The sequence below is a fragment of the Meles meles genome, chromosome 2, assembly GCF_922984935.1.
Source record: "Meles meles chromosome 2, mMelMel3.1 paternal haplotype, whole genome shotgun sequence".
NCBI classification, from domain to species: domain Eukaryota; kingdom Metazoa; phylum Chordata; class Mammalia; order Carnivora; family Mustelidae; genus Meles; species Meles meles.
Genome location: NC_060067.1, coordinates 209,122,284 through 209,146,734, shown reverse-complemented (window position 1 = coordinate 209,146,734; position 24,451 = coordinate 209,122,284). Strand labels below are relative to the sequence as shown.

The 24,451-nt window shown below is 54.3% G+C and overlaps 1 protein-coding gene across 3 annotated transcripts in view; it reads left to right on the top strand.

The window, feature by feature from the left end:
* The window catches only part of DLGAP2 (DLG associated protein 2), a 794,207-nt gene that overhangs the window by 723,246 nt on the left and 46,510 nt on the right, over window positions 1-24,451 (top strand). For all 3 annotated transcript variants that reach the window (XR_006817469.1, XM_045998159.1, XM_045998160.1), the window contains 2 exons: window positions 8,489-8,636; window positions 16,046-16,265. Coding sequence is in view for 2 of the 3 variants with exons in the window: in XM_045998159.1 (XP_045854115.1) it covers window positions 8,489-8,636; window positions 16,046-16,265 (368 nt within the window). In the remaining variant the exon portion in view is untranslated. The remainder of the gene's footprint in view (window positions 1-8,488; window positions 8,637-16,045; window positions 16,266-24,451) is intronic.

Genomic DNA, 24,451 nt, shown 5'->3' with positions numbered 1-24,451 from the left:
AGTTTAGGGATTGGGGCGCTTGGGTCGCTCAGTGGTTCAAACCTCTGTCTTCGGCTCAGGTCATGATCCCAGGGTCCTGGGATCGAGCTCTGCATCAGGCTCTCTGCTCAGCAGGGGAACCTGCTTCCCTTCCTCTCTCTCTGCCTGCCTCTCTGCCTACTTGTGATCTCTGTCTGTCAAATAAATAAAATCTTTAAAAAGAATGTGTAGGGATTAAAATCTAGCAGCTCGTGGTGTCTTAAAAATAGCAAGATATCTAAAACATGGTGAATATTAAACTCAGGGAACAGTTGGAGCTTTCCATGGGTGCATCCTGTGAATGTGTAAATCCCTGCATCCACAGTTCAGGACGACCCCCTGGCATAGAAATCAACACTGTTCGGAGGAAGACAACAGGATGCAGAGTCTCTGTCAACAACATCCTTGTGCCTAAGGAAGATGAAGGAAAAAGCCATGCAAAGTTGTACCAACATGAGGCCCACGAGCAAGAAACACAGATGAACCTGCCATGCCACAGATGTTTGGATGATCCAAAAAGAACTTGAAAGCAGTTCTTGTAAGGGTCTGTGTCTCACAGGAAAAGCTGGTCTTGATGAGTGGACAGTGGGAAGAACCAGCTCCCCTTTCTGAAATAGGAGCACCTGATCGGAAGTGAGAAATTCACTGCTTGCGAGCAGACTGGGAAAGCCGAAGGGGAAGTCTTGGTATTTGGAAACAAATCAATGGATATAAAAGCTGAAGAAAAGAGAGGTAAAATGTTGGGGAAGAAACAGCCTCAGTGATGCACAGAATAGCGAGAAGTGGACTGGTCTACGTGTGAGTCGAGCACCGGAAGGTACTGTACGACACCTAGAAAAGCTCATCTCAGACCTGTGGATAAATCATGGGTCAAAGCAAAAGTCGCAAGGGAGATGGTAAGTCGTCTAGAGCTGAATAACGGCGGATACCAGCATGTGCAGGTTTGCGCGTGCTGCTGACGTAGCCTCCACACGCATTGAATGTTTCTGTCAGACAAACAGGCTTAGAAACAGCAGTCAGGCCGCCACCTTAAAGAGCAAAGACAGGGAGAGCAGATTAAATCCAAGCTAAAGGAAGGAATAATAAAGAGGAGAATCGGTAAAATATGAAATGGCCAATAAAGAAAAACTGAAGAGCAAATATTGGTTCTCTGAAAAGATTAATAAACGTGGTAACCCTTAGCAAGACTGATTGCTTTAGAAAAGGGGGAGGGAGAAAATACATTTTACAAATATGAGGACTAGAAAAAGGAGTGATTACAGATCCAACAGAGATTAAAAGGAAAATAAGGGAAAACTGTGAACAAATTTATGTCAATGAATTCTAGAGCTTCTATGAATTGGACCAATTCCTTGAAAAACATACGTACACAGAAGAACTGGAAAATCTGTACAACTGTATTATGTACTAAAAAGATTCACGTCATTGTTCAAAACATTCTCACAAAGAAAACTTCTGGCTGCGGTTGTTCACTGTTAAATCCCGTTAAACGCGAAAGGAGGCGGCGACCCCCGTGGTGCCCAGACGCAGTCGCCTGAGGGCGAAGGAGCAGGGTCCCTCTCGGGCTTATTTGATGCGCCCATGTGAGTCCGGTGCCGAAACGTCACCCAAACAGAGGCAATTACTAATTGTTTTAAATGAACAAAATATTAACAATCCAAATCCGATAATGATAAAAAGAACCGAGCACAGTTTCTTCGTGACCAAATAGACTGGTTCCCGGGCAGCGCGGTTGATTGCGTCTGTCAGTCAGAGAGGGTGGGCGCTGGGGTGGCGCGGTCGCTGGGGGGCTGACGCTGGGTTTCGGCTCCGGTAGGCGTCCTGGGGTCGCAGGTCGGCTCCGCCTTGTGCTCAGGGTAGAGTCTGCGTGGTATTCTCTCCCTCTGCCGCGGCCCCTTCCTCTGCTCACCCTCTCGCTCTCGCCCTCCCTCGCTCAATTAAGTAAATAAAGTCTTTTAAAATAAATAAATAAGGAAGGAAGCAAATAAATAAATATCAGTGAAGGGATCCACCACGTTAGCAAATGGAGAAGAAACGTGTTACCATCGTATCAAAACATGCGGAGAAAAGAAAGCTCTCAGCAGGGGCGCCTGGGTGGCTCAGTGGATTAAGCCTCTGCCTTCAGCTCAGGTCATGGTCTCAGGGTCCTGGGATCGAGCCCCGCATCGGGCTCTCTGCTCAGTGGGGAGCCTGCTTCCTCCTCTCTCCCTGTGCCTGCCACTCTGCCTACTTGTGATCTCTCTCTCTCTCTGTCAAATAAATAAAATTAAAAAAAAAAAAAGAAAGAAAGCTCTCAGCAAACCCAGGAGAAAAGGGAGCTCCTTCAGCTGGAAGAAGGAGGAAGGATGTTTGCATAGAATGTAGAGCCAGTATAAATACTAAGATTATCTAAGATTAGGTAAAGGCTGGGACATCAACCCTCTTCGTTCCTATTTGACATTAGAGTGGACAACAGCCGAGCAAGATAAGGCAAGCAAGATAAGTAAATAACATGGAGATTAAAAAGGAAGAACTTTATTCTGTTTATTCTCAGACAACAAGATTGTTCACACAGAAAACCTAAGGAAAGTACAAAACAAATACTAGAACAAATAACGGCATTTACTGAAGCCAGGACACTAGCAAAATATACAAAACCCAACTGTAGTTCTTCCTCTTTTTGTTTAAAGATTTGTTTGTTTGTTTGTTTGTTTGACAGAGAGGGGGAGAGAGAGCATAAGAAGGGGGAGCTGGAGAGGGGGAAGCAGACTTCCTGCTGAGCAGGGGTTCCCCACACGGAACTCGATCCCGGGACCCTGGGACCATGAACTGAGCCGAAGGCAGACGCTTCTCCAGTTGAGCCCCCCCCGGCGCCCCTTCCCAACTGTATTTCTAGACCATCGATGGACAGCTGGGAAGCTACAGTCTGCAGTCCATGCTTGCTAATCCCCGTCACCCACTCCCCCGCGACCCGCCCCTCTGGCAACAACCGGCTTGTTCTCTGTACTTAAGAGTCTGTTTCTGGATTTTGTGTGTTTGTTCATTTGTTTTTTTAGATCCAACATATGCATGAAACCCTGTGCCATTTGTCTTTCTCTCGACCACTTACTCCACTCAGCATAACGCCCTCTCGGTCTATCCATGTACTCACAAATGGCGAGATTTCATTCTGTTCTCTGGCTGAGGATCAGCCCAGCCTCCCCACCCTCCCCCTGCACGGCGTGTCCTTCCATCGCCATCCAAACCCTTCCTCTTGGATCCTGAGGGACTTGGAAGACTGTTATCTAACCTCCAAGTCCTGGGGGTTTCCAGAAACCGTGCTGTGATTGATTTCTAGTTTGACGTCATCACAGTCCGACGGCACACGTGCCGTGATTTCTCTTCTTTCGGCATTTGTTAAGGTCCATTTTAGGGCCCCAAGTCTGGTCTGTTGTAGTGAATGTTCAGCACTTGAAGAGACTGCAGGTCGGGTGCTGCTGGCTGGAGACGGTCTGCTCGTAAGACGGCGTGATTTTGGTCCAAGAGTAAGCTGGGTTTCTCCGTCCCAGCACTACTGATGTTTGGGGCCAGGCGGCTGCCTCCTGTCGGGAGTCCGCTGTGCCCATCTCTGACTTCTACCGTTAGATGCCCTGCCCAACCCACCCTGTCCCTGGACATGGCCGAGTGTCCCCTGGGAACTGAGAGCTCCTGGGTGAAGAACCATGCAAAGAGAACAGGTCAGCACTGCAGAGGGACCCTCAGCATCACGGGTGACGCTTCCACTCATCCAGTGACCCAGTAAGAACCGGAGACAGCAGGCCACGGAGTAAAGGAACACGATCCTATCTGACTGAGGATCTGAACCTACAGAGAAGTCCCACAGAACAAAAACATGGCGCCAGATAACCCAGCCTTTACCATGGGGCAGCGGGAAGGTCGAGTCACAAAGGAAGATGTGCAGGTGGAATGAAAAGCAGAGCTGCGGGGACAGCCCCGTCACCCCCTGCGTTTAGGACGAAGGACAGCGCGTGATCCCCGCGAGGATGTGGGGTCACTGCGCCTGCAGAGCAGACTGGGCTGTACACCAGCTTTTTGGTTTCCATGGGTAGAAACAGACGGCGTATTTATTGCTCTGTTCCGGGATTTCTATTTTAGGGGGAAAATCTCTCTTTTATTCCTTTAAAACGGTTTAAACGGTTGAAATGCTTTGTTGAGACAAAATCTCACAGGGAAAAATGGGGCCCCATATGGGCCGCCCCCTCCCTATCAGCTTCCTGCCGGACGAGACATTGTGACCAAACACCAGAGCCACTGCCCTGGGTCCCCTCCCCACATCCAGGCCTTCCGAGGACAAAGAAAATGGGTGTTTGTCACCGTTAAGCAAGCGCTCCCCACGTGTTGGGCACCCCCTAAGCCTTCCGTGTTGAATATTCAGGAAACGCGACACGTTAGGTCCTGTTCCTGCAAGCCGCACTTTGCAGACGCCCACAGGGAGCAGAAACATGTCTGCGGGGACACGGGCTCGGGTGGGCGGGAACACAGGCTGCGCCCGCGTGTGCTCCCAGCGCAGCTGCAGCGTGTGCAGCGGGATCCGTCACCTGCCGCGGGGCCAGGGGTGCAGAGCCGCGTTCACGTGGGAGGGCTGTTCCGACCACCCCCTGGGGTCTCTTTCCCACAACATCCTCTCACTTTCTAAAAATATAGGGGCTCCTCCCCCAAACTCATGACTTTTCTCAGAAAACCCCTGCACTCTCCTCTTCATGGACAGATTGGACGAACTGTTCAGAACGGTCACTTGCACTACCATTTTTTTACCTTTGCTGCCATCTGGTTTCTGCCCCACGTCCCCCAACACCATTTCCCCAGTGAGGGGTGACGCTGATGGCTCTGCCTGGGGCCGCTGCCGCCTCTGCTCCGGGCCATGCACAGGTGGCCCTTCCGCTCCTGCCCTCCGGCTCCCCTGGGGTGACCAGCGACCACGCTCTGTGTTCCATTCAGTCTCGGGGCTCAGGCCTGTTCCGGGGTCTTGCTGTTCCTGTTGGTCCTGTTCGGGGACTTCAGGACCATCCTGAAGACAGGAAACAGTCACGACTGAGCTGGGGGCCGGAGCCTGTGCCCCAGGCCGGGGAAGACACGACAGCAGACACACCTCCTAACCCCTCGTGCGGAGCAGACGGAGCAGACGTGGAGGGAGCCTGTGGCTCTGGGAGGGACACACTCGGTGCGGATTTCCCCTTCCTGCAACCCGCACCGTGCTTACCGCTCTTCCGCAGCACTGGAGAGAAAGGCCTGGGCTACTTCGTCGGGGATCCCGAGTCTGCTTACTGGACTTGGCGTCACTGAAGACAGGGCCTGCTTCGCGTAGACTTGGTTCTGTCCATCCGTCTCACGGGGTCAGATGTCAGGGAGGAGCCCCTGAGCCCAGGGTTCAGGCCACAGACCCAGGGCAGCCACCGGCAGCTAGGGATGCAGGGGTGGGACACTAGGGTCGTGGGGGGACATGGGGGTTCCGGGAAGCCGCCTCTGCTGCCCCACATCCCTCTGGCAGCCTTTGACTCGGGCCTCCACACTGGCGGGACGGGCCAGCAGGACTGCCACTCAGAAGGGGAAAACGGGAAAAAAGTATCTTTGTCTTATTCAGGAAACTTTTCTGTGGTTTCCTTTTAATATTCTCTAAGCCAGGGCAAAACTAGACATGAAGGTGTGGTTCTCCCCCCTGGCAGCCAGGATCCCAAAGAAGGAACTCTCCGTTTGGGGAATAACCACGGGGCTTTGAGAGGCTGTCAGAATGAGGTGGGATTCCTGGGATGGTTTCTGCAGAGGCACAGGCTGTCCTGGAGTGACGGTCCCGCGGGCTTGGGGATGCGTGCTGTGTGCCAGAGAAGGAGCCCGCCATCGGCTTCGAGCCCCACCGGTGCCCCTCAGCGTCGGGTCTGATTTTCAGCCTCTGGAAGTGTGATCGGCATGGACAGCTGGCTCTCTGGGACACGGTGGTATTGAGAAATGCTGAATTGTTGCCCAGAAAATCCTCTTAAGTCTAGTGAGGCTGAAGTTAGGGGGTTTTTGAACTATTTAAAATACATGGAAACGAAGGGCCACATATCTCTCTGCTTCTCTGACTCAGCAGCTGCAATCTTGGGGCAAAGCGCATGCATCCGGGGGCTGACTGGCAGCACGGTCCGGCTCTGCTGCACACTGTGTGTGAGCCGGCACCGGGGACTCAGCGTCCGGTTTGGGCCACGTCAGAGGCTTCTGGGCGTATCCAGCACAATATCGTAACAAACGTGAGCCATCATGAGTCAATGTTTCAGAGGAAAAAATGTGTTTAGCTTTCTACAGTGACAACTGCTCCGCTTTGGAGGAAAGAGATCACGGAGTGTTAGGAAACATGTTGGAAACATAGACTTCCTCGGGTGTGCGTGCCATCCAGAAGCCACCAAAAGGGTCACATGCTTTCATTTTGAGGACATCTCTTCCCTCACAGCCACCGAGCTGCAAGTGTGGAGACAGAGACAGACCCAATCTTTCGGGGGCCCCGAAACCCTTCATCTGAGAACGCTGAGACGACGAGGGGGTGGTATTAGATGGGAGAGCTAGTATATGGCAAGAAAATAAGAAATCGGCACCAACTGGCAGAAATGTGAATGTGAGATGAGCAACACAAGGAGAGGGGAGATGCAGAGATTTTGCATTTTTGCGAAGTCAGAAGTGAGGCCAAGAGCTAAGTCAGGGGTTTAGCCGGAGGGGGTTCCAGGCTCCCGCACATGATGCTGGACTAAATGCACACAGACCCTGGCCGGGGTGGGGGGGGAGCAGGGCAGCTGCGCACACGCACCTCGCCCACTTGTGCAAGCCACCCCAAGCCCCACAGGCAGCCCAGTCCAGGACGCAGTCTGTCGGCATATCACTGCTCCCATGGACTCTGGACACTTCCTGCCGCACTCAGGATGGGTGACCATGCCTGGGGCTTTGCCCACCTGTCTTGCCTGGCCAGTCAGGCCTGGCCCTGCCAGCCTGGAGCTGTGGGGCTGGGGTCTAGGAGTCTAGGCGACGAGTCCCCACTCCCCATTAGATGCCCAAATTACAAAATTAGAACCAGTTGTATGACAGCTAATTTCTTCCTCTTTTTGTTTTGTTCTGTTTTCAGTGAAGGGAGCTGAAATGTGCTATACACCTGGTTTTAAAACAAAAATGGACATGATAATAATTTACAATATAAATTATATTCTACTTATATGTAAAAATAAGTATTATTAATATTGGCAGAAATACAGACTTTAGGGGCGCCTGGGTGGCTCAGTGGGTTAAAGCCTCTGCCTTCGGCTCAGGTCATGATCTCAGGGTCCTGGGATCGAGCCCCACATCGGGCTCTCTGCTCAGCGGGGAGCCTGCTTCCTCCCCCCCCTTGCCTTCCTCTCTGCCTACTTGTGATCTCTGTCAAATAAACAAATAAAATATTTTTTTTTAAAAAAGGAAGAAAGAAAGAAATACCGACTTTAAATCTGTAATAAATGGGCACTGCTTAATCAGAACTCAGAATTGAGGCCAAGTTTCTCTCTGCTAACCCATTTTTACAAAAAGAAGTAAATCACAGAGAAAACAAATTACATCAGGAATTTACTCCGAAAAGTGAGTAACAAACTTTAACTAGCAATGGAGCCAGACTTAGCCACCGAGCACTTCTCCCCATTTTTACATCCAGGCCTGTGCACTGACCCTGTTGGTGTTCCCACTGCAACCCAAACTAGGAGAGAGGCTTCACTACATCTGGTCTTAACTGCAGCTTGGGGTCAGATAAAATGAATATTTACTCAATTATCAAAATATGGTCTGCAGAACTTGAAACGGAATTCAGTGGGCCAGAAGTTTAAGCTAAGTTGACCTTTCTGCCCACCACAAGCCCTCACGGGTTTCCCATCTTTAAACACGGTAGAGCATAGCGTGAAGGAGGATCAGAGAATGCTGGTTTTTAAGGGAGTTTAGAGGAATGCAGCCACTGTGAGGGTGAGGTGGGGTGGCCTCCCAGCCTGTTCTTTCTCTCTGCTGCAGTGCGTGACCTGCGCAACTGTGCATGAGTTACAACCAAAGGCAAGCCTCTTGGCCTTTCTTTTATTTTTCTGAGTGTGTAAAGTTGCCAAAAGCTAACATGACTTTTGTAAGATTCTCAGGTTTGGGGCTTAAATTCAGGAGCCACGTCCAGTGCTGTGTGAGTTACAGTGCTTTTTGGCACATTTAGTGGACGTGGAAGAATTCTAACTTCTTTACCTGGCCACAAACAGTCAGGTTTCAAGGCAGCTTTGTAAACAGCACCCCCTGTTACTTCTGAGGACTTTGCATTTGTAACTGAGCCCGTAGTGTGGACCTAAGGCTGGGACGTCCACCAAAAGACACACATCCAGCTGGAAACTTCCCAACAGCCTCTTGGCGTGGATTGGAATGAGCCTCCCCGCTCTGCCTCTTCTGTGTGCATGTTCACAGAATACCTTTTCTCTTCGTTTCTTTTCTCTTTTAGCCAGAGCTACCTGCAAGCTACAAGCGACGTGCCTGCCGGCCACGGCCTGGACCCCTCAGCCAGCTACAACTCCCCGAAATTCCGCTCGCGGAACCAGAGCTACATGAGAGCCGTCAGCACCCTGAGTCAGGCCAGCTGTGTGAGCCAGGTCGGGAATGCCTTCCCTCCCCTCTCCCTTGGGTCTGGTCTCTAACACCGTGTCCTCACAGTGGCTGCTTGCTGGGGGTAAGGCCATGAGCAGAAGGACGTTCCTGCCTGGAACCGTCTCTGACCTACCCCCCAGGAACCCTGGAACCCTGAGTTGTGCACACCTGCGATGGCGTCCCCGCACACTGGCCTCCTCTGCATCAGGGGTGACGTCTCAGCCTGCTTTGCTGTCTTAGCTCAGACTGTCTTCCTTCCCCAGGGGGGCGGGACCGGGCAGGTGCATGACAGCCAGGGTCTGAAGGCAGTGACCCTCCATCTCGGTACCCACTGGCAGCTCCGCCAATCCAGTAAGAGGAGGTGAAGATAATCTGGGGTGCGGAGCCGAGTTTTCCGGGCACACAGGACCTGTTTCTCAGTCCTCTCGCAGCCGGGTGGGATCCGTGGCTCTGGGATCGAGTGGCCGTGTTTGAGGTTTCGGTCAGGGGCAAGAGGCATGACTACTGGAGGGGCACGGAGCCCAGCAGGCTTCCCTCCTGTTCTGAACTGTTCAGAGAGTTCAGCTGAGCAAAGCGAGCTCTGGCCAGCACTTCCAGTTGCCGGATGAGTAGGAGCGACAAGAGCTGAATGCCTGAAATTTTAAACAGGTGCTTGCTCGTTCCAGCTGCAGTTCAAAACAGTGCAGGAGCTCGCCCCGGGGGTCTCGGGCTTATACCTGATGCTTTCTTGCTCTTCCTACGGAGCAGCAGCTAGGGTGTGGCTGGGGCAGAGCCCGGCTCCCTTCCTCTCTGCGGGTCCCTCAGCTGACGAGAACCTCCCCTTCCCCATCAGTGGGGACAGGAAGGCCGTGCGTGGCATTGTAGGCACGAGGGTGACCCGCATTCACTCACGGGCGGGGGATGATGGATGTTGACTCTCGTTCTGGGAAGAGAAGTATACAGTCGGTGCACACTCAGTGCCAGCCAGTGTTGTTACTAGAGTAATAACAACAGTACCAGTAGCACGTAATTCTAGAAAGCCCTTCGGCTTACAGACATCCTAGGAGCATTCGGGAGCCTGCCAGGGGTCCAAATATGCTGAAGACGGTTTTGCCACAGGCTTTAAATGCCTTATAAAGCAAGGGTCTGCTCATTTTAAGTGTTTTTCTCATCAGAGTTGCACTCTGGACTTCTACTAAACAGTCTGGGTTTTTCCTGTTCCACAACTGAAGACAGACATGACCTCTTTGATCAACTCAGATGCTGGTTTTCCTTAAAAACGGGATTAGGTTTCCAGCTACAGCAAAGAGAATTCCAGGGGACCTCCCCCCCTTTTTTCCCTCTCAAGACCATTCCTGACTGCACACAAGGGCCATCCTGGACTGACCCTCAGCCCCGGGCAGACGGGGACCAGGAGCCACACTGCAGCCTGACCTCACGTGCCCCTGCAAGTCATGACAGAAACAGCAACAGGTGGTCGGCAGCCGGATTACCGTACTCATCGAGTTAATCTGGGAGACGCCCCGCTCAGCGAGGAGAAGGTCCAAGATGACAGCAGGGGTCACTAACTGAACAGGCCACTCTAGGAGGCACCTTCCACCTGGCACCCACCCCCAGAGAAGGACCCCCCCAGCGGGCTTCTCCTGAGACGCAAGCTTCCCATCTGGTTGCAATACCTCCTTTACCAACACATGACTTCGGAGTCAGACGTGACCCCACCAGGACCTGCGGCAGGGGGCAGGGTGACTTCGCAGCAGAGCAGACGGGCGACTCCTCCAGGGTTTGCTCTTTCTCTTTCTTTTCTATTTGAGTCGAGGTGACCCCAGTGTTGCATTAGATTCAGGCAGGGGCCGGACCCGCTCTGCATTGGGGAGCTCCCCACAGTGTAACTGCGTCTGTGCCGTCCCGTGTGGGTTCCCGCTGTCACGACGTAACAGACCTTCCTGCACCTTCCGTCTCCCCGACTCGTGCATTCCGTTCCCGGAAGCCTACACCTTTCTCTCCCGTTCACCCGTTTCGCCCGTCCCCCCACCTGTCTCCCCGGCAACTGTCAGCTCATTCTCTGTGGGTCCGATTCTGCTTTTCGTTGGTTCTCATTTGCTCTCAACAAGCAGGTTTCCCTGAGTGCACAGCGCACCTCTGCGGATGCTCCTGTGAAAGCCACCAGCTTCCCTCGTGGCAGGAACGTAACCTGTGTGCAATCCTCGACGCCGTGTTTTTAGTGACCCCGAGCGGGGATTTCCAAAAATACGTCGGTAAAATAGCAGGTCCCTCCGCCATTCTCTGTCGGGAAGTACTCACCGTTGTAGACAGGAGCAGTGGCACACAGGTGGGCGTGTGCGGCTTCCCTGGTTTTGAAGGCCTGGACCTCCGGAGTTCTAAGTCGCTCTGATTGCTGAGTTCTATGGTCAGACTTCACGCTGAACTCAGTTTATAATTCTGATTTTTTTTTAAGTGTTACTTAGAAGAACCCCAACGCCCTGGCAGTGGACAGGGCCACTTCAGCCCTGGAAGCAAATCTGTTGTAATTCCATGGGAAACCCCAGCTGGTGTGACCTGCCACCCCGGGGAGGAGGAGGAGGGGGCAGTTTCCAGGAGCGGAGCTCAGTGCATGTGGGGCAATGCTCCAGGAACCCCGCAGTGTCCCCGAGCGCCTTGAAGTGGTGCCCGCAGCGGCTCCGGACTCCACACTCCTAACACGTAGCGCTCTCTCCAGTGCAGAAGCAAGGTAGCAGGTCTGCGTCCTCATGAGACTCACTCGTCCGACAACCGTGCAATGGTTGGAACTTGAGTCGCTGGACTCGGGTCTGGTGTCTCTGAGCTCTCGAGCCTGGGGCGAATCCACATGGGTGCGTGGAGCATCTGGGCAGACGCTGGGCCTGCCCGCAGGGGCGCTGGGATCGCAGTGGTGGCAGACGTTACGCCTTCCCGGGGACCAGCCTGAGTGGTGGGATTTATCTTTGACCAAAGTCTCTCCTCTGGAGAAACCTCCTGGAAGGTACTAGAAAGACACGTTGTGTTGCTTGTGTGGCCTGCCCTCTCCAGGCATCTCGTCGTGGCTGACCTTCCCCAAGCTCTCTGGGATACACCAGCTTACCAGTTCATCTGACGAAACCCAAACAGGGCTTTTAGTCCCAGAATGATGTCCCCATCATTCCAGAGACCACAGTGGGCTTTGTCCTGGTTGCACTGTGCCCCCTCCCCGACCCACGTCCACGTTCTGCATTACCATCTGTCTGGCCAAGTCTATGCCATGGCTGGAAGAATGCCGACGGTTTCCACATCTCAGCACGGAGAGCAAGACCATAATACCGTAAAGTCCTCCATCATTTGATAAATAATAACAAGACAGCAGGGTGCCCTGCCGAGCCTGCAGGTCCCCATCCCTGCCATGGCTCTGCCCGTTACTGTCACCCAGGGGTCACCAGTGGGGCGTGAGCACTGTGGGTTCCCGGCAGACTGACCCTCGGCCACGTGCCCTGGAGCTCCTTCCCAGGTATGCGCGGACGTGGGGACGCAGGGGAGTGGGACGCCAAGCAGCAAGGCAGGAACCGGGTCTCGAAGTGGTCACCTGTCTAACACTCAGGACCAAGCAGGGAATCATGTCTGTGCCCGGCACCCCGCTGCCCACAGAGGTGAGCAGACAGCACCCCAGCCCCCTCTCATCCCCACCACCCCAAGCAGTCTCCTTCCCTGTGTCACCTTGTCACATGTCCACACCCCGTGTTTGGAGGGCCAGCGTCCCACCCCAGAGGGGTCCCAGAGCCACGCAGCTGCCAGCTGCCCATGCGTCCTGGCGCTGCTGGGGCCAGACACTCCCTACGAGCCCCAGCGCTCTCCAGGCGGGCTGCAAGGACATGGCTGCGTCCCAGGGCTATGAAGTGGCAGGCCACTGGGTCCCCAGGTCTCCCCCGACGGCTGTCTGTGGGAGGAAGACGCACGCCCCGGACAGAAGGCACACAACCTTGGGGCCACTGGAGAGGCGTGGAGGCGTGACCCAGCTGCCGTGGAGCCCCCTAGCTTTCGTGGCATCACCGTCCCCCTCCCCGTGAGCGTCTGCGGACGCCCGCGACACAGCCTCCTGCCGGCATGGAGTGCCGGGCTCGTGCCCCTGCTGTTCTTGTCCTTGGTGCCGCCCCCAGCTCCGAGGCCAGGCCGCCCAAGGTCATGGGAGCGCAGTCTCTGCATTTCCTTTGTTTCCGCTCGTCCGTGGTGGGGATAGTCCGACAACCCGCGCCGTTCCCTGGACTGGCGGTGCAGAGCCGGGGCTGGGGCCGCATGGAGGGGGCCCTCTGCATCTGGGCCGCGTCCTTCCCACAGCTTCCAACCGTGCATGCCGGCTCACGACCCCTTCTTTCTCCTCTTTAAAAAGATGATCTGGATCGTCATAGCTTCCTTCTGTCGTGCAGTCTTTTTTTTTTAATTGTGGTGAAACATCCCTAGCAGAGTGTTCCATGTGGACCACTTGCAAGTGCGCAGGTCAGTGGTGGTCCGTGCCCCATGCAGGCCTCCCCCGTCCCTCCTCCCCGTCCATCCCCCGAACTCGGCAGAACCCCAACCCCTGCCCCCAGCCCCGGCACGGCCGTCTCAGTGTCTCCGTGGAAGTGACTGCTCTTGGGGACCTCGCATGGATGGAGTCGTTGTGTCCGTCCTCACCTGGCTTCTTCCCCTTGGATCCTGCCCTCCAGGTCCCTCCCCTTCAGAGCAGGTGTCAGACTCCTCCGTGGGCAGGATGGAGTTATAGTCCACGGGGAGGACATGGGTCTGCAGATCACTGTTCTCGCCCCTGCTTTGTGCCCGCGGGTGGATACCCAGACGTGGCATGCTGGGTCCTGCGGTGGTTCTTGGAATTTCTGGGGGACCCACCACCCCCTTCCACAGCAGCCACACCGGCGTCTGTTCCCGCTGGCCCACACCAGGCCCGGGTCTCCGTGGCCACACCCCGCCGTGCCTGCTCGGGGCGCCCTCTGTCGTGACCCCTGCGAGGCTTCCTGCCACGTGCAGGACAGTCACCCTGCCGTCTCCCGTTTTCCTGATAGTGCCTGTGTTGGTTCCTCGGTGCCCACGTTCTCCAGAAGCAGGTCTGGCTGCGTTTCTGAGTTTACAGTTCACAACAGAAGACTGAGGAAGCTTCAAAGGACACTGGTTGTCACCATAACTTTGATGCTTAATGTCCTCCCGGGTTCCGGGGGCTGAGCCGCGGTTCGAGTCCCCGTGTGACATTGTGTCTGCGTTTCCAAGTCTCCCTCAGTCTCAGTGAATGCGTCAGCTCTCAGAGAGCAGGTCACTTCAGTTCCTCGCTGTACTGATGGTCGAGATTCTTCTCGACCAATTCTTTGCCTGGGAGAAACAAGGCAGCTTCCCTCTAGAACCTCCTGGAAGTGTTGGTGTGGCTGTGAGTGCCAGCAAGTGGGCCTCACTGAAATTTTGGTCTTTTGTCTATAAACTAGTTTTCTCCTCAAAGGAGGGAGTGGGGTTGAGCAGGGTTTCCGCTAAATCCTGCCACCAGACGCGAGCCACACCACTCAGATTTGGGGCTCTTCAGGCGTCTAACGTGGATCTTGGACATAACTGATATGAAACAATCTGAGGCTTTTTGACAGTGTGTCGTTAAAAATACCGTGTTTCACACCAGCACGTGTGTGTGCCGTGCTCCGCTCTCCACGGAGCTGGGGCCGTCGTGATGGCAGCGTGGGCTCTGTCTGTCCCTCTCCGGCTTCAGGAGCCCAAGGCCGTTCAGACTGACGCTCTCACCTGGAATTTCCCTCTGGTCCTTTCTGCCGCACTCCCCGGAGACTCTCCCCCTTATGCCGTGGGTCTCTGTGGCCCCGGACCCCGTCCCGCAGCGTCTCTACCACCAGAGGCGGGTTCGGCATGCTCCGATCCACCGAGTGGAAGGAGCTTGTTCCCGTGTCAGGACCCGGGTGACAGCAGAGAAGCCGCAGTCAGGTCCGCAGTCCGAGGTCTGGGAAGAACCTCATTGGCTTCCCTGTGACAGGGGTGGTCGGGGTCCTTTACCTGCCTTCACTCTGTGAGTGGCTGGAGGACAGTGACAGCCCTGGTGTTCCAGACCGGACCTGCTCGTGCCTGTCAGGCGGCGTCACCCAGGCTTGCAGGAGGGCGTGGGGGTGGATGCAGCCGCCGACCCTGCGGGAACATGCTGGGGATGAGTCGCCGCTGGGCTTCTTCATGGGCTCGGCAGAGAGCAGCCACCTGGGAAGTGGGACAGGTGTCTCAGGGTCTGGCCCCAGGCCCACCGCATGCTTAGGGCAGGAGGGATGGGATGGGGCCGATCTGGGAACGGTGCAGACCCAGGAGGCGCTCCCTCCACCCAGTGCCTCCCCACTTCACAGAGCCCACGCTCACCCTCCGGCCTCCCGCGGGCCTCAGCCCTCCCCCGTCAGCCTCGTCCCACGTATACGCGCCCGTTAAGCCAAGCGGGGTTCACACGAGGGGCAGACCCAGCCTGTGGGAGTAGTGGGAGAGGGCTTCCTCCTCAGCCGCCCATTAGCCTGACTCTGAGCCACTCGGGGAGCCTCTGCTCCTCGGCCAGGGGCGGCCAGGCACGGTGAGCTCCTCACTCCTGAAACCCTCCCCCCACGCTGCTGTTAGCACCGAGTCCCACCTCCTCGGACTCCCATTCAGAACAGCGACTTGGTCTTGGGGCAGATTCGTGAGTATCAGTCCTGGGAACTCAGGGCAAGTATGCCCCAGCCGGCATCACGGACCCCACACCAAGGCCCTCCAGCCAACCCGACGGCCACGACCATGTGCGCACGTGCCCCCACCCCCGTCCCAAGCCTGGAGACTTATTTTGATACTTTTGGAACTCTGAGGTTCCCAGGGTGACTCTGGGCCTGGAATTTACATTGCGGGGTTGCAAATCATCCCTTTCCCTGCCGAATGATCCAAGGAGGCACGTCTCCTCCTGTCCCTGCCCAACAGCAACAGAGCTGGGGCGCACAGGGCAAAACCCCACCAGCCAGACCCGTGGTGGGTTTCCATGACGATGCCCAGAAGCAGACTGAGCGTGTGTTTGCGACTGTGGCCTCCACACCTGGAGCTGGCCACTGTAGGCCGCCTGGAGAGGTGACAGGCACTGGGGACAGCACAGAGGGGGCGGCCATCTAGACCCTGACCTCGCACGATCACGGCCTCTCATAAACCTGCCGCCCCCAGCCGCCACCCGGCAGGCTTTCCGTGGGCTGCACGGGATTTCAGGAGCATCTCGGAGGGGATGGTTGTTCTTTGTGTTTGGTAAGAAATAGCCCAGGAAGAGGCCCCGAAGCCTGACAGACCCATGCGGCCCAGCTCCCGGGAACGGTGCTGCACAGACCGCGCTGGGGGTGGGTGCATGTTGTCTTCTCTCATTCTCAGGGGACCCGGCCGCAATCCCTGGCCGGGCCTCGCCACCAACTGTGTGTTGTTGTTGCAGATGAGTGAGGCGGAGATGAACGGGCAGTTCGAGTCGGTGTGTGAGTCGGTCTTCAGCGAGGCCGAGTCACAGGCCATGGACGCCCTGGACCTCCCCGGCTGCTTCCGAACCAGGAGCCACAGCTACCTCCGGGCCATCCAGGCCGGCTACTCACAGGACGAGGAGTGTGTTCCGGCCGCGACGCCCCCCAACGCCGCCGCGACCATCCGGTCCGCAGCAGGTAAGGGCGCCCGTCTGGCCTCCCAGAGGAGCGCAGCCCCTCTGCGCCGGGGAGCGACACTCCACAGAGGTTCCGGACCTTTGCCAGGTGGCTCTCGGTGCGTCGTCATACTCGAGGTGGGGTTGGAAACGTTTCTTTCACAACTGGCCTTCCTTCTGCTTAGGATGCGATCTTAGTACCAAGATTCTTTAAAAGAATCTGGTGCAGCTTCCGTGAGGGTTTCTGTAGGAAGCAGCTGACGCGCTGACATCCGGACGGTGATCGTAACTTCAGCCCGAGGCTCACTGGGTTGCACGGTCGAACCTGAGGGCCACGCCCAGACCCCTGGGCTCCCTCCTCGCTGCGTCCAGTCTGAGCGGTTCATGCACACGACTCCGCGCTCAGAGCAGATTTGTCGCTCACGTAGGTCTGCTGACCATCCCCGCACTCTGCGGTTCGGTGTCACGGCGGGCTTGCGTCCTTCTGGAAAACCGCATCCACCCCGGGAACATCCACCACCAGGACTACACATCGGTGCGTGAGAGTTCGCGGCTCTGCTCCCGCTTGGGTGGCGCGACGGGTACACACGGCCCGGACAGACTACACAACACGGTGCGCAGGAAGCACCGTCTGGGCTGCGCACACCCCGAGCTCAGAGAGTGGCCTCGGCGAGGGGCGAGGTCCTCTGACTCCGGGCAGAGCGAGGAAGAGACCAGTGTGGGAAAATGGCAAGGACATTGTCGGGCGGGACAGGACAGGAGTGGGGGCGGGACAGGGAGTCAGGAAGGGGTCTCACGGGCTGCGGCCCGCTGTCGGCGCACTTCGGGCAGCATATGCGGTGGGAGAGCGTGGACGTGGGAGAGCAGGGACTGCGTCTGGGCCTCACCCTGGGAGTCCGGCCGTCCCAGACCACAGGCTTATTGACTTCCTGACTCTCAGTGCTCAGAAGCGGTCGCGATGACGAATTCGTGCAGGGAGCTAGCGACTAGTTTTCAAAGGGCGCATGGGTCCTCGGCAATCTTTCTGTGTGGCTCTGTGGCACCCACGTGGGGGTTTGGTGACGTGTTTTGACAGTGAAGGCTTAAGGTGTTCCGAAGAAGTGGACTGGGCCATGGGGTGCCGGGTTCCCACAGCGGGGTGCTGTGGCCAGCACCGTGGATGTGCTCCGCGGACGTGGGCCAGGCAGTGGCAGTGACTGGGGCGTCATCACGGCAGGCTTTGTGGGTGGCAGGGCTGAGCCTCTGGCCCTCCTCCTACGTGCCCCGGAACTCAGGAGGTCCCTGCCTCCCCTCGGCGCAGTCACAGACCGCCTTTCCCACTCTGCCCCTCGTGGGAAATGACCACGTTCCAGACGTAGGGAAGTGGTGAGCGTCACAGCCCCCGCGTTTTAAAAAACACACTTTTGGAGATGTTGGCTGATCTCTTTGCTGATGTTTGTTGAATGTCTCTTATGAGCGAGTGACAAGTGAGCACTTGGATGGTCTTCAGAAAGGCTTTGCCACCGTAATTACCCACTAGAAAATGACTTCAGTGTGTTTAGGGCTGTCGTTATGGGAGAAGAAAAATAAAGCTATTTGCGGAGAGATCATGCAAGAACCAATGCAGAACCCAGGCTAAAGTTCTAATTTATGTACATATCATTTTCCGAGTACATTGTTGTGTTCCCAAAATGTGGGCACCAGATAAATCACAAAACACGCTTCTAGTCTGTGTTTGTCCCGGATCTTGGCCTGGTTATGGAGTCAAGATTGCCTCCAGGCTGGGGCTGTGGGGCCATGCCATGGTCAGGGAAGGTCTGAGAATCGGGTTAAGAGAGGAAGCAAAAACCGCCGGGGGAGATTCCCAGCACAGAATGCCATTCTGAAGAAGGGGAGAGCAGAGGGCGCTCTCACGCTTCCGTTTCCTGCTTTACCCCAAGCGCTGCGTGTGCTCCTGTCCTCCGTAGAACTGAGCAGGCAGCAATTGTCCCTTTAGTAAGACCGAAAAAATACTAAGAAACCGAGAGTCCTCATGTAGAAAAACATAGAAAAACAAAGGTAGAGAAACTTTCCAACTACACAGAACGTAAATGCTGCCGACCTCCCAGGTTGGCCCAGGGCTCCCTGTCTGTCAGGCAGTCGTTCTGTCCTAACACACTCAGAAGGCGGCATTCCAACCTTGACCTCTCACCGCTGTCCTCTGGGCGTGGGTGTGTGTGTGTGTGTGAAAGAGAGCATTTTGACAAACTGATTTTCTTCTATGGTTCTACAACTGTCTCTTGAAAATAATTCCAAAAAAAAAAAAATAGAAAAAACGATTTTCAAATTTACTCACAGTGATTATCTGGAAACCCAAGATTTTTTTTTTAATTAATTAATTTATTTTCTCAGTGTAACAGTATTCATTGTTTTTGCACAACACCCAGTGCTCCATGCAATACGTGCCCTCCCTATTACCCACCACCTGGTTCCCCACCTCCCACCCCCTCCCCTTCAAAACCCCCAGGTTGTTTTTCAGAGTCCATAGTCTCTCATGGTTCATCTCCCCTTCCAATTTCCCCCAACTCCCTTCTCCTCTCCATCTCCCCATGTCCTCCATGTTCTTTGTTATGCTCCACAAATAAGTGAAACCATATGATACTTGACTCTCTCTGCTTGACTTATTTCGCTCAGCATAATCTCTTCCAGTCCCGTCCATGTTGCTACAAAAGTTGGGTATTCATCCTTTTTTTTTTTAATAAACATATAATATATTTAGGAAACCCAAGATTTCTTTAAATGTTTCTTTTTGCAAGCTTGAAAAGTGGAAGTTGGTGGAATTGGGTTGTCTCCCCAAGAACAAATGCATTCGTGTAATGAAATTCGCAGCTCGGAGTCACAACTGTGCAATAGAGGTATGAAAGCGTGTTGAGAACTCTGGGACGTGCGGTGGCCTTTCTGGTTTAAACGCCTGCAGATGGGTGCTCGCTTCAGTGGCCCGTGCCCTCAACACCGACGGGTGGATGCTCTCAGCACATGTTGCTTGTCTGGGGGGACTGGGGGGCAGCTGTGTTGAACCTGAAGGGCATACAGCCATTCGGCTGGAATGGCCTCTGCTCAGGTCCTGGGGGAACGCACATGGGGCCTGGCCCGCACTCTGGCACGCGCTCTGCGGGGCGACCCACAGCCACAGACGTCTGTCCTGCGCTGTGTCTCATTAGAGAAAGACTGCATACTGATTACTGTCCTGTCCTTCAATGAAGTGGTTTTGAAAACATCTAACTTTCATTTCACACATGGGTTCTTCCTCGTCTATGAAATGATTTATTAGAGAGATTTACTTGTCTAAATATGCATTTCACCCAATCTTTCTGGGGAGAGAACGTTATTGATACCATGGAGGAAAATGCTATAAAATTAGATTATAATGATTTTTCTCTGGGTCAAAAGTTTTTTCAACAAATGTCACAACTGATTCTAGAAGTTATTAAAACAAAGGGAAAATCCATACAAAGCATGACAGAGGAAACAGCCATAAATTTATTTTTATTTTATTGTTTATAGTTCAATAGTAACTTGCTTATCAGCATACATCATAATTCCAGTTCCAGGAGCACCTCGGGCCTCGAGGGCTCCGCTGCCTTCCTCAGCCCCCCAGCCACAGCTCGGTCTGTTTCTGTCCCCACGCTCCCTTCTCTGACTCTGGGATGGCACTGGGCCAGCACTCAACCCAGGGATGGTCCCATCTCCAGATCCTGAACCTAATCACACCTACAACGTGCCTTCTGCCATAGAAGGTGATACGGGGCCCAGGCACGAGACTGTGGACATCTGGGGGTGCGGGCGTTCTCCTGTCTGCCGTCATGGGATCATGACGCCATGATCATAATCCTGTAAATATTATAGTAAGTACTGGCTCAGGGCCTTGGGGAAGGGTTGCATGGACGAGGTACCCCGAGCCCAGAATAGATGTCTGTGTCCTCTAAAGCATGGGGAACCCATCACCCTGCCAGGCACGTGAAGCTAGTCCTTGTCATGAACCCAAACTCCTCCAGATGACGGGAAACCTCACCCCGTGGAGGCTGCCGGACAGGGATCTCGTAAGAAACCCTCAGCTGTGGCAAGGGGACACGGAGGCTCCTGTTCCCGCAACCGCAGGATCAGACTTCCTGCCAAAGGCTCGTCTCCAGTGTGTGGCCGCAGGAATCGGCACATGGGCAATTCAGGGCCGAAGGCCGACCTCGAAGACTTTCACCTCCTTTATGAGGCAGCCTGTGGCACCAAGATCTCTGGAGCCTGATGGTGTCTCTGCCAAGTCTTCCGTGGGGCTTCTGCTCTCCCCGCAGACTTGCGTTTCAGTAGAAGTCCAGATTGCAGGCTGGACGTCGGAAAGGTGGGGCATCATCTGTGGGATGGGAAGTTCCTGACTTCCTTGGACGACAGTCAAGAATCATCTATCAACTTTATTCACGTGTGCCTGCGAACTCCCAGATAAACAGGCACAAGACGGTCCCAGCCCTGGGGACTGCGGGTGGGGGGGGGGCGAAACTGCGCAGTTACCAAACACAGCAGAGGGGCCCCCGTTTCCCGGGCAGGCGGTGGGTGAGCGCGCTCTCCCCTTGAAACCCGTGTTCAAGCCACCCTTGCGCCTCCCTCAGAAAAGCGCCCCAGGCACTGACGTGGGGGGAGGAGACCGCAGAGCGAGCGATCCCCAGTCGTGGGCTCCATTCCATTCCGTCTCCAAACCGGCCAACAGGCTGAGTCCCAGCAGGATGGAGAGGACACCCACATACCACAGACTCTCAGTCCGGATTCTTACACTTTACAACCGTCTGCGGCTGACCCTGTCCCTCCGCGCCTACCTGAGATCGGGGACGACCAGAGCAGACGGGAGCGTGGCGGTGTGGCTGGAGACCCACAGGGGATGTCCTGTCCGTCACGGTGGGTGCAGTGACCAGCTGTCTCTGGATTGTCCTCTCTCCACCCCCACCCACGTGCCTCTGACTTGCTTTCTGAACATACAGCCCCAAACACACGGAATGCAGTTAGATGCAATAAAAACACAGCCTGGCCCCAGCGTGCCCTCCTGCCACGCTCTCAGTTTCCTGTTACCAGGGAGCAAAGGCTCTGCCTCTGTGGGGACGACAACCCTCGATGACCTGACCCAGGCTCGCTCCCCAGCTGCCCTGGGAGCCACGGCTGGTGCCCCCGCCCCCCCCCCCCCCCCCCCCCCCCCCCGCCGCAGACCTTCTCACTGCTTTTGCAAACACCCTGCCCAGCCCAGAACCCGCTGCCTGGCTTTCTGTATGTCATCCATAGCTTTGCTTCAATGCAACTCAGAGATCCTTTCTTCCAGGAATCCTTCTCTGATTCATTCTCCTAATCAGTTTAGATGCCAGGAAAAAAGCATCAGTCCTGGGACACCTGGGTGGCTCCATCAGTGAAGCGTCTTCCTTTGGCTCAGGTCATGATCTCAGGGTCCCAGGATTGAGTCCCACATCAGGCTCTCTGCTCGGCAGGGAGCCTGCTCCCCTCTCTGCCTGCACCCCCTCCCTTGTGCTCTCTCTCAAACAAATAAACATAATCTTTGAAAAAATAATTTGTTAGCTCCTACTCCCTGATCAGACAAGTTCTAACCAAAAAAATTATTAGAACAACAAGATCCTAATTTCCGTTTCTCTAAAAAATGTGCTTCTCTTTCGAAGATGTAGAGATACTAGACGCCCGCGACGTGAGGCTACAGCCGCACGCACCCGTCTGTGTGTTTACACTGTCTTTCGTAAGGTTGTAAATGCGCTGATACTAGGGGTTTTAGTCCTTACTTGCTCGTTTAAAAAGCACTACATTTATGCTTTTTAATAACTTAGACAAGGTATTTAAATTCATAATGTAGAACATGAGGACATTGAGAAAAATAATTTTGCTCTCTCAGGAAAAAGTCCTGTAACAGTGCTGTTTAATCAGGTCACCCAAAGTGAATTTTTAGTTTCCTTTCCTTATTATGACATAGAACATAAACTCACACCGGTGGGCCGCCTGGTGGCCCCATCCCTGGAGCCTCTGCCTTCAGCGGAGGTCGTGATCCTGGGCTCTGGGGATCGAGTCCACATCGGGCTCCCTGCTCAGTGCGAAGCCTGCTTCTGCTTCTGTCCCTCCTCCTGCTTGTTCTCTCTTTCTCTCTCTTTCTCAAATAAATAAAAATCTTTAAAAAAACAAACCTCACACTGGAAATGGGAGGAACACGACCATAAACTCCTGTCCATACGTTTCAGTTTATTGGTTTTGCAGACTTAATAATTTCATATATATCATCTTTAAAACACACTTAGAAGTTATAATTGGTCTGTTACTTTTATAACTTCAAATTTTCATTCTTTGCTACTGGGTTCCAAGAAACACTTGAGACAATTTCATTCAACACATTTGGACTTATACAAAAATGGTTTCTAGTTAGGAATTTCTAGATTCTGGAGAATTAGCGTTTTACAAAAATGATCCTTTAAAACACGGCACATGAGTGGAAGAGAATTAGACTCTTACTACCCCCACGTCCTTCCCGTTGTGTTGCAAGTGGCTGGCGGGCTTCTGCTCTGCGTTGGTGATGGAGGATGAAAGCGTTGTCATTCTGAGGAATGTTGGAAAATCTCACCTGGGATCATTGACTGTGTGTCAGCCTGACTGGGCCAGGTATTTAGTCAAACACAGTCATGGATGTTTCTGCGAGGTTTGCTTTCTTTCTGCTGGATGAACATTTGGATCAATAGGATTGAGAAAGCAGACTGCCCTCCCTCGTCTGGGTGGGCCCATCCAGTCAGTTGAAGGCCTGACTAGAACACAAAGCTGACCCTCCCATGGGCAGGAGAGAATTCGTCCTGCCTGACTCTTCAAACTGGGAAATCGGCATTTTGCTACCAGACCACACAGGGTAGGGGGACGGGTCCACCAGCCCTGTCAGAAGTGAGTGGAGCCAAAAGGCAGAGAAAACTCTGCAAACTCTGTTTTAGAAAAAGGACGACCATGGTGAGTGCCAGAAAAGCCCCACAGAGAAGGGAGGGAGAGGTCAGACTTCAGAGGTGACCCAGCAGTGACCAGCAGCAGCAGGCACCGGAGACTCAGCAGCCACGTAGCCTGCGGTCACGGGGCTCATCCCAGCACAGGCGGTCAGGACTGCGGAGGTCTGCGGGGTCAAAGCATGTGGCTCCGGGGATGAGATGTCCCCGCTCTCCTGGACGAGTCGACAGCTCATGCCCTGCAGGGAACTGATGAGAAATGCAGATAGTCTCTCAGCAGAGGTCCCCTGCTCTGGAACTGAGGTCCCAGCCTGGAGTCCAGCGGTCCCTAATAGAGTCAAGAGTCAGGGCTGCATGAACGCTGATGGGTTTCAAAGTGAATCTTTATTTGTACGAATGTCTGACCATAAGAATCGCTTTAGTTACGGATGTGGGCAACAGGGCACACTCACGAGGGCCGCGTCCATGACTTCGTCGAGCATGGAACTCCAGAGAGTGACCGCTACTCTGTTCTTGATGCCATTTCAAAACATCCCTTGAGTGCATCGGGCTCAGAAACGACCGTGCTCATCGTCCTGTGGTCAGAACTCATCATTTGCTGCGTTAATACACACATCTGCGTCTCAGAGACACGGACTCTTCTGGTAACTGCAGTACAGTGTAAGGTTTTTAACCATGTGCATTTTACTTTTTGTGGTTAAGCCCTGACTTTGGGAAGGAGGCTGTAGTCAAACCACCGAGGAGTCACAGCACACAGAAGGCTTAGGAGCACAGGCTCCTGCTGGCCGACATCATGGTGAGATTTCTCTCCCTACAGCTGAGTGCAGTGTCCCATATTTATAGGATTGGGTTTTCTCATAGAGATCAGGAATTATTTTAATCTTTACTTGTGTGTTGCCTTCCTCTACTGGGATGCGAGGGCCGTGAGAACAGGCACCAGTTAGGAATGGTGAAACGTGCAATCAGAAACGCCCAGAGCAGTGTCCACACTTAGAAGGGGCTTGAATTCATCACCTGTGAATTTCCTTGCACGTCCCGGGGCAGGAAGGACCTATTGGACGCACACGGACTGTGCTCCGGGATGATTTTCCCTCATGTACACACGACAGCAGGGTAATGCTGCGTCTCCCAAGGGTTCTTGATCGGGACCCCCCGCGACACTGCTGTCCCACGGAACATGCCTCCTCCCGGGGTCTCAGAGCACCAGCAGCGTGACAGCAGGGATGTGGCATCAGGAAGC